At 37.3% G+C, this 10,305-nt stretch overlaps 1 protein-coding gene across 3 annotated transcripts in view; it reads right to left on the reverse strand.

Annotated features, from left to right (window-relative positions):
- The window catches only part of LOC136833430 (Na(+)/citrate cotransporter-like), a 37,505-nt gene that overhangs the window by 20,829 nt on the left and 6,371 nt on the right, over window positions 1–10,305 (reverse strand). For 2 of the 3 annotated variants that reach the window (XM_067095576.1, XM_067095577.1), the window contains exon 2: window positions 821–1,124. In XM_067095576.1, the coding sequence (XP_066951677.1) occupies window positions 821–922 (102 nt within the window). In that variant the 5' untranslated portion in view covers window positions 923–1,124. Of the gene's footprint in view, window positions 1–820; window positions 1,125–10,305 lie in introns of those variants that run through there. The other variant, XM_067095578.1, reaches the window with a different exon arrangement.

Below are 10,305 nucleotides of genomic sequence, written 5' to 3' on the forward strand. Positions count from 1 at the left end.
ACTGTGCCCCAAGAATGGATGACACCTTTCATACATCAGTACGACCATGACTCGCCTCTCTAGGAGGATCACTGTCCATCTACATGAAGAGGCAATATACCAACACTACATGGGGGGAAAACACCAAGGCCCCCAACGCCAGCAAATCATGAGGAATACCACAACCCTTGACGGCAGTACAGACCACTGTCACCTCCGCTATAAGGAGGCCCTCGACATTCTTTGGTGGAAACCCACAATTAATTTTACTAAGGAGACCCTCCACCTTTAGGAGAGCAACGAGGCGTGCACCTGAGATAAGACAACAGCCACCCTCTTCCTCGAGAAGTGAGCAGAGCCTCGTTACCAACCAATCAGCACCTTCGTCACTTAGCCAGACCTGCATTTAATAGGAGAGCTCCCTGACTATGATATCCAATAAAAAAAATTGGCCCCCTCTTCTTGGTATATCCATTTTTGGGTGTAAATATTCCATATATGTTTCCCTGTTGCTATTTACCCTTAGTAATGGCAGCAAAGACTACCGAAAGGTCTGGATAATAAATAAACTAGACAGCTGTCTTATAATTTACCAGCTGAAACGAAGAAACTTATACACCAAGTCCAGAAAGTGCACAAAAGCCCAGCGGCATACAGTGCCATTCTTTTCAACGAAGTTTGACTCAAAGAGGGTCTTCTCCTAAGAAATTTATTGTAATATAACAATAATTACTACACCAAGAGTATCTTAATCAAATGGAGTAATGTAATTTAGCCAACTAATCAACAAGCTTCTATTCATTCAAAACAAAGCAGGTGATAACAAACGAATAATACTTACACTTGTATCAGAAATTATGGGTAAGACGGCGACGATGATGGGAGATAATACAAGAAGGAAAGTTTTCCAGTACATCTTGATTATTGTGCGGAGTGACGGCATTTTGCATCTGATGAACAGCAAAATTCCTTCAATACTTTTTGGCTCTTTTGTAAACAGGCTGTGAAAAATGGCACTCACAGTGCGGTGGAGTTTTCCAGGTGTTCCAAATGTCTTTCTACATATCTTGTTTCTTAAAAATGCTCGTAGAGTATTTCAACGGCATTCATCATCCTTTTTTTTCTGAGCTCCTAATTCCCAAAACCTAAAAGTAAAATGAAATGATAGCGACAATAGTATCAACATTATTCTTTATTAAGTAGGTATGGTCATGTTTATAAAAAAAAATTTATGAACATACATACAAACACGCACAGCGTTCGATCTGTAGCGAGCGAGAAACGACTTGGGCCATTTGCTGAAAAATACATTACCCTTATGTTGGCCTGAATTGTCGATCAGCAGTTTACTCATTATGAACGACAGCGGGCAAGGCTGAGGAGGGCATTGGGTAAGCAATATTTTACCACTAAGAACCGTGAAATTGACGTCTCATGTACCCCACTCCAAAATAATGTCAAAAAGGTCGATTATACATAATGCATATATATATATATATATATATATATATATATATATATATATATATATATATATATATATATATATATATATATATATATATATATATATATATATATATATATATATATATATATATTTATATATATATATATATATATATATATATATATATATATATATATATATATATATATATATATATATCCCTACATATGTGTGTGTATGTTCAAATAGCCAAATAGCCTCCTAACTTCTTGATGCGAAAAAACTGAGATGCTAAGTTACATTATGTACAGTATATATATATATATATATATATATATATATATATATATATATATATATATATATATATATATATATATATATATATATTACTAACAGGACCTCATTCAAGCTGGATGGTATCTAGTGGAGATATTTATTCACAAAAAGTTACAAGCTTTCTAGGACAAACAGTCCTAGGACTGTTTGTCCTGGAAAGCTTGTAGGTTTTTCTGAATAAATATCTCCGCTAGATACCATCCAGTTTGAATAAGGTCCTGCTAGTAATTGTACTAATGCACAGAACAATTGTGCATGTGATAAAGTTAATATATATATATATATATATATATATATATATATATAATATTAATATATATATATATATATATATATATATATATATATATATATATATATATATAATATTCAGCCAAGGCCACAGGAAAAATAAAAGGAGTACCAAGCGCTTTCGTTTTACCTCAAAAATGTGTTGAAATAACACGAAAGCGCTTGGTACTCCTCCTTTTATTTTTCCTGTGCCCTTGGCTGAATAAACTGTCACACTCTATTTAATGACATAAAAGCATACACACACACACACACACACACACACACACACATATATACGTATATATACAGTATATATATATATATATATATATATATATATATATATATATATATATATATATATATATATATATTATGTATACATTGCTTCTCACTCCTATTCTCACGAAAATTACTATTTTTACTACAAAGAAAGCCTAATCAGAGGTGTTTTGAGAAAAAAATGAAGTATGAAAACTTTAACAGTGCATACAATGTAATTTAATGAAACATCTGAAAATTAAATGAAAAATTATCAGAGAAGCCGAAAATCTTATAAAAAATTAAAACAATCATTAAGAGTGATTTTAGCAAGGCAAAACAAAGTTATTGTTTACAAAAAAAAATTGAACGAAGCGAGTCCAAAACTCTTAATACTAAATACTTGATTCATCATACCACCTTTTTTAAACAAAAAATAAAAACATGATACCGATAAAATCAAAATAATTGATACACACTTTTACAACCATGATACCGTTATGGCCAGGCAAATATCGTCACACTTGTCATAGAATCCCATAATGAAAAAAACAATCGGCGAAGGATTTTCGGGAAAACTGCAGCTGACATCCCTAGATGTATTTACATCGGCAAACACAGAGAAATAAAAACTTCTGAGATCAGTAAGGCGTAGCAATAGCTTGCTTACAGCTTTCGCTGACAGACAATACAGTGGGCTGGAATACATGAAATGAGCCGCTTTACAAATTATGCCATTCTTTAAGAATAATTTGTAAACGTTTCGTGATTTCAGACCATAAATTGGGCACCCCGTAAACTTTAGTTTTATTCAAAATAACTTGTAACTTAGGCTATTTGCCCTTTTGCGTTTATATTCGCAAGTAATTTGTATTCTGGCAACTAATTCACCCTGGCGATATTTTTGTCGCTACTCATGCTGTTGTTATTTCATGTTTCTTTCAAAAGGCTTCAAATCATTTTCTAAAGTCATACAAAGATCATGCAACTCTCGAAGACGTTATTAAACACCAAACTGACATTTCCTGCCGCTTTCACAAGCTAAGCTCCCTATCAAAGCACTACAACTTCTTCTTGTCTTTTTTGTCCAGAGCGCGACCACCTATGAAAGTTGACAGACGAGAAGACTCGTTCCCATTCTCATTCTCCGACCCTTTCCTGCACTTCAGGAAAGGCTTTTTTCTTTGATAAAGAGGTTAACGAAATTCGAACAGTTATGATTTCGCATGTCTGTTCAGGCTGAATTCATTTGTTTTTCATAAAAACAATAATAGACAGATACATAAACTCCATACTTAAAAACTTATGACGCAAAACATCTCTAGGGCTCAAGCCGGAACAGCCCACAGATATATATCATAATATCCCTCCGACAAGTTGTGTCCCCAGTAATAACTTTTTTCTGTTCGCCGTTAGGGGTACACATAAAGTTACGCTTCCACTTTTGCGAAAATTTTACCGCAGGTGGACCTCGTGGCTGAAGCAGGTAATTAGATCTTAGGATGTGCATAACTGACCTTTCTAGTGCGATAAGTGAGTAATGGATTTTCTCAATCTTGGCGGATGGCTGCGTTTACCCGATGTTTTGTTTGTAATGAGACAAAAAGAATGACTGGGAACTGTCAGTTACAACTCATGTACGCCTATATATATATATATATATATATATATATATATATATATATATATATATATATATATATATATATGTGTGTGTGTGTGTGTGTGTGTGTGTGTGTGTGCGTGTAGGTGTCGCACACATACTAATTCATCCTTATCTCAGCAATTAAAGGATGGGAGTGGCATAAATGCTTCCCACGCATCCGGAACCACAATTATATGTAAGTACGGTAGTATAAAAACACTGACATGATAAAAAAATAAAATGATAATTGTTGAACTATGAAGAAAAAGACGAGCTGTTTCACCGGATCTGCCCATCCTCCCTGATTTAGAAACACCATCCCAAGACCTCTGCGCAGTGGGTGATTACCATCTTCATCCCAGCACTTGGGAATGTATTCTCTAGTCTATCAAAAAATGCAAAGTTATACCAACAAGTTAAAACCTTTGGGAGTTAGGCGAAGCTGATGACTGTAATGCCAAAAAAAACAAGTTGTGCCATTTGTGAAATGTTCAAACACCTGGAGACTTCCGCGAATCCTTCAGATCAGAACTTGAACAAAGGATGTATTAATTACGTAATATCTTTTATAAAACTATCATTTGGGTTTTGTTCATTTCTAGAATGATATTACTAGTATTCTTTTCTCTCTTGTTTTTCCTCAATATTTTTGCAAATTCAGGATGACAGTATTTAAGTTTTCGTACCTTTGGTGAGAAGCAGTATTTAAATTATCATTATTTAAATTATTACTACTATTTTTTCAATGCAGTTTAGCCCAAGCAGTGATATTTTGCATCTGCACTGCGAGAGCCGAAAAGGTAAAACCCTAGTTCATTCTTTGTTAACGATGACAAATTCAATATTTCTAAGCGGTAATAAAACGTCGATCATTGCCGTAAATTACATGCCAAGGGGACCGGGCCCTCTTCTTATTAAAAATGGTTTAGTTGCTTTCGCTTTGAAGGCTGCCAGTTACCGCAACATGGCCAGATAATGCCATCACATAGAACGATGCAGCACTCCCTCGAGAGATCTGGTTCTTTCCGGAATTTTCTGGCTGCAAGCAAGTCGACTCGTTCAGCGAGAGTTGCTCTAAACAGCGGCGATTTCCCAATTGCCAGTAAGCGTACCTTGCGCCAATAAAATCCTAAGAATTTACTGCATGGAGCCGGCTGCGTAGGTACACGAAAGACAACACCAAACCAACAGTCAGCGCCATATTTACATCTCTTGGTATGCAGACTTCATATGTACATCGTTTTCGTGGTTCGAAGAGTTTTTTTTTTTAGAAAAGCACTGTGCAATGCTTTATCTGACACTTCGTTCTTTCCCGGGTTAAGACACATATTACTTCGATATATCCAGAATACTTGGATATGTTTCCATTGATAGAAAACTGCCAAATCTTTTTAGATGGTCAATACTAAAAACAAAAAACAAAAGAACAGCTTGGAATGAATAAAGCACTTCTGATACATATGCTCTTGCCAGATTTCCATATTCGTTCCAGCATTGTGAGATTATTGGAAACGGTGTAGCTTCACAATCTACTGGTATAATCATGCTGTAAAAAAGAAATTTAGTTGAGTTTACAGCTCTTGGAATTCTTCGTGTGTGTTTTTTTTTATCCATTCTTCATAAGTCTTGCTAAATTTTTGTGAATGCAGGCTTGCATGTGTGGACGTTCACGTATACACTCACACTCACACTTACACACAACCATTTAAACAGAACAGGTTTCGATATAGTGCACTGAGCAAAAAAAAAAAAAAAAACTAAACTAGAATGACTTTTTCTAGATTTACAGGTCCAAAAACAGGGGATTTCAAAGCACGGTTTCAAAACACGGTGAGATATAGAATCATCAAGATTTTATCTAGAAAATTAGTGCTTGGCAGCACCATTGTTTTCTTTGTTATGGATCATTAGGTTTTATCTGGGCCAAAAAGTCTTAACTCAAAAAAAAAAAAAACCAGCCTGGAGCGAGGAATGACTTTTCTGCAGCGATTTCAGTAATCAAGCTCAATATTACGTTTTAAGCTTATACCCTTAAACCCAAAACCTCATTATCTGCCACTATGACGGGAAATTTAATTCCCTTGGAGCAGCTTAGCTGCGATCTGCTGTTGTTTGCGATTAAGCTGGCCTTATGCCAGCACGGGCTCTAGCTCATAGAGCAAAGAGTAGCTGTGATCTCTGTGGCGACCCTCATTTAAATGAGCAACCTAACAGACATTTTGCATCATTATCCTCGCAATTATTTCTCCCATTATTCCCACCGCCTTCGCACTTCTGAACATCAATTTTTCAGCCGAGGTAGCAACAGCGGTTGTCTTTTCTCAGGCAGTATTCCGCCTCTGCTGGTCTCTCCTTCTTAGCATTCTCTCTCTCCTCTCCCCTTAACTCCCCCCTTCCCCCCTACTTCCCTTAAATTCCCGCCATTCTCCGTTAGATCCAAGGGCGAATCAAGAAGGAACGACCAGTACTCCTCTTGTCAATTTCTTCTTCTTGCCAGTATCCAAGAGGAAACATTTTTAGCCTGACTTGAAATAATGATGATTACTGTTATTCTTGCCGGTTTTCAAACGCTCATCAGTCAATAGCCCCTGCTTCATAGTTGATTGGGTGTGGGCCATAATTATCAACAAGTACTACTCATGCTCGTTTAATTTATCTTTCAAGGTCATAAAGCAACCTCTCAAGACAGAATGAGGGTGCAGACTCCAACCAAAATTCAGGAAAGATTTCTACATTTGTTCCAGCAGTGTGCGGTTGCTGGAAACGGTGCAGTCGCACGACCTATTGGTATAATGATGTTGTATGTGTTTTTTTTTTTATTCTTCATTCGAGTCTTGCTAAATTTGTGTGAATGCAAGCGCGTGCGTTTGAACAACCACCTCCCCTCTCCACACACACACATACACACTCAAACACACTCATCCGATTAAGATAAAATGTACAGAATGAACACATTTTCGAAATGTTGAGAAGAATATGTTTTTCGTGATTTTTTTGTCACTGGCATAAAAATAACAAAAATTCGCCTCTCTCATTATTTTGCCAAATCGGTCAATCTTGTTTTTGCTTCAGGATCACAGTCATTTCCTGTTTGGGAGAAGAAAAGATTCTAAATAATTTTCTCGTTATTTAAAAATAGTGTATAAGGTTTGATGCTTCGTACATTCTAACTCAAAATTTCCCCAGCGTCTGCCGTAGTTCATCGAAAAGTTTGCCATTTCTCTTTCGTGCGACAGTTTGCCATCTACTACTGGCAAGGCCTTTAAAATCGTTTTCAAGTTAAAAACAAAATATCGTGATCTCGAAAAGGGTGCAAATACCAGCAACACTGGATTATTATTATTATTATTATTATTATTATTATTATTATTATTATTATTATTATTATTATTATTATTATTATTATTATTAGTTGAAAACGGTTTGATATATAAACTACCGTTGAAAGACAATGTAACACGAGAAGTTTTCAGGCTTGATTGATCTTTTTTCTAGAATTTTTTAGTTCAAAAGCACAGGATTTCAACACGCGCTGAATCAGCAACTGATGCAAGATCTTATCTAGATTATGAGTTCTTGGCAATACCATTGTTTCCTAAATGATAAAATCTTTATTAAGCTCATTAAGTTTCATCTGGGCCAAAAAGTCTTAACTCAAAAACTAATAAAAAAAAAAAAAAAAAAACATCAGCCTGAAGCGAGGAATGACTTTTCTGAAGCTATTCAAGTGATAAAGTTCAACATTTCGTGTTTTATTTTTTTAAGCCTTTACCTTGAACCCCAAACCATTATCCCTATCTACCACGACGACGGAAAACCCCATTCCCTTAGAGCAGTTCAGCTTTGTTCTCTGTCGTGACCCTCATTTAAACGAGCAACCTAACAGCCATTTGCCTCATTATCACGGTAATTATTTCTCCCGTTTTTCCCACCGCCTTCGCACTTTTGAACGTCAGTTTCGGAGACGGCCACCACAGGTTTTCAGCCGAGGTAGCAACAGCAGTTGCCTTTTCTCAGGCAGCATTCCGCCTCTGCTGGTCTTTCCTTCTTTGCATTCTCTCTCTTCTCTCCCCTGCAACTAACCCCCCCTCACCTCTCCGCTTTACTACCATTAAATTACCGCCATTCCTCGTTGGATCCAAGGGCGAATCAAGGAGGACGAGGTCTCGTGAGCCTTGTTTTGGAGAGGAACGACCAGTACTCTTGTCAATTTTTTCTTCTTGATAACATTCAAAACAAATATTTTTAGCCTGATATTGAAATAGTGATTATTACCGCTATTCTTCCCGGTTTTCAAACACTCTGGCACTCAACAGTCAATAGCCTCTGTAAGTACTACTCACGCTTTGGCCAACCGTATTTATTTAGTTATATCAATATATATTTCATCGGTCATAACAATACAAGGTCTCGTTTTAATACCAAAACTTCAGAAACGGTAATTCGGCCTGAAATCCCACTACAGACTGAATTTACGATTGCCTCCCTGAACTTCGACTTCTTGGATTTTTTTCTGGGTACCCCCCAACCTCAGGATTTCACCGAATGCATTATGCCAGAGGAAAGACTAGAAAGGGTGGTTGGTAGGGGCTGTACAATTTGGATGTTGCAACAGAGAGCATAATGTGATTTTGATGTAACAGATTTTGGCTTCACTAGTTTAGCAAGTGATTCGCTTATGCGGCCCGCTGATTAGTGGAGATCGATTCTCAGTTGGCTGAAGAGTCCAGAGGTGCATGCCATGCTTATTAATCCCTTTCACGCATTTGTCACTGATATTCCTTTGAGAAAGGACCCATGCTGACACATGACCTCCTTAATCTAAACCAACCACCTGCAAAGAATGCAGACCACTGCCATAAATCGAAATAAATGGAATTCACTTGGCAACTGTCTTTTCCAGTCAGCAAAACAGAAACTCTTGCGGACAGGCTAGCCTAAATCTGAACATGATCTCTATTTTAACTGGTTTAGAAACTTTATATTTTAAAAATTACTCGCGCTACAAATCTCAAGAGCGGGCTGTCATCGAATCTGCTATTTGAGAATGGTATACTCGTGATTATGAGTAAATTTTTACAAACTACTCGCTTTTGGAAAGGAAATAGCCGTGGAAAGTTCATGGTATAACTAAATCACTAATATATTGCTCATTAGCCATGCTATATCAAAAAGCCTTACTGTCAATTCTTAAAGAAAGGAAACCCAAAGTACAACAGCACACATTCAAGGGTTGTCATCTTTTATGCTCTTGTGACCATCTTGAATTTCAGCAGTTAATGGGATTGTCAAAAACATTCGCTACAGTTTCCTGCTTGGGTTGAATATAATGTCTGTTGTGAAATGTCCTTTTTGGCTAAAGCCCCTTATACACAAACAAGAAGTAATCGACGTTTTTTAGTAACTAAATACGGTACCAAAGGTTTGAAATATCTGCTAAAATATCATTCAGGCCCACTCAGCGATACAAAATCTGTTTTAATTAAAAAATCAGGTGTTTCCTGAGAACAGGTTGCAGAGAAGCCTAGCCCCTCAAGTCTTCCACTTAAGATGAATGAAGGTTGTTGATTGGTTGGCTTACAGTATGCCGGCCTTATGCCAGAACTAGTTCTTTCCCAAAAGTGGCCCATATTGTGTGGTAAGGCGTTAGGGGGAATATGAGACCCATTATAAGTTTCTGGCTTAGTTCTACCACCCAAGAGGCGCCAAAGGAAGATGTCATTTTGCAAAGGAGTTCTTAAACGAGGGATGAAAACAGGGGCGAGACAGAGTTTAAGAGGTTACACAGTTAAGCACGAAGAGACAAAAGCAACGGGGAAGAAGCAAAGGACAGAAAGTAATAGAGAGTGGGGGACAAAAGGACTCTTTAGATGTTCTTTCCTACAGGACGAAGTAGCATTTAAACTGCAATAAAAGAAAAAAATCTAAGGGGGTTAGTTACATCAGTGCAACTCAAGTGGTGCGGTGTAGGCATTATTAAAGGTTTTTTGCAAGGTCCCTTCGGCCCTTAGCTGCACCCACTTTTCAGCCTTTACTCCGTTTCCACTTCCTCGTCTCACTCCCTAGAGCGCTCACTGACTGGGAGTGCCCCAGCGCTTGGCTCCATGGCCAGATTTTCATAAACCCAATCCAATATTTAAAAAAAAAAAAAAAAAAAAACACGCACACACGGCATCCTCCCTCAACAAACTGAACTGGTAATGAGAAAATCAAAAAGCAAGGGACCGGCAGCTAATAGGTAAGCAAAAACGAAGAGTTGCTTTCACTGGTCGATAAGGCGTCGCGTGGCTACCCGGGCCACCCCAGGGGGTTACTGGTTCTCCGTAAAGGAGGACCACGTCATGGATACTGGTTCTCA

Source organism: Macrobrachium rosenbergii, chromosome 51, assembly GCF_040412425.1.
Source record: "Macrobrachium rosenbergii isolate ZJJX-2024 chromosome 51, ASM4041242v1, whole genome shotgun sequence".
Classification (NCBI taxonomy): domain Eukaryota; kingdom Metazoa; phylum Arthropoda; class Malacostraca; order Decapoda; family Palaemonidae; genus Macrobrachium; species Macrobrachium rosenbergii.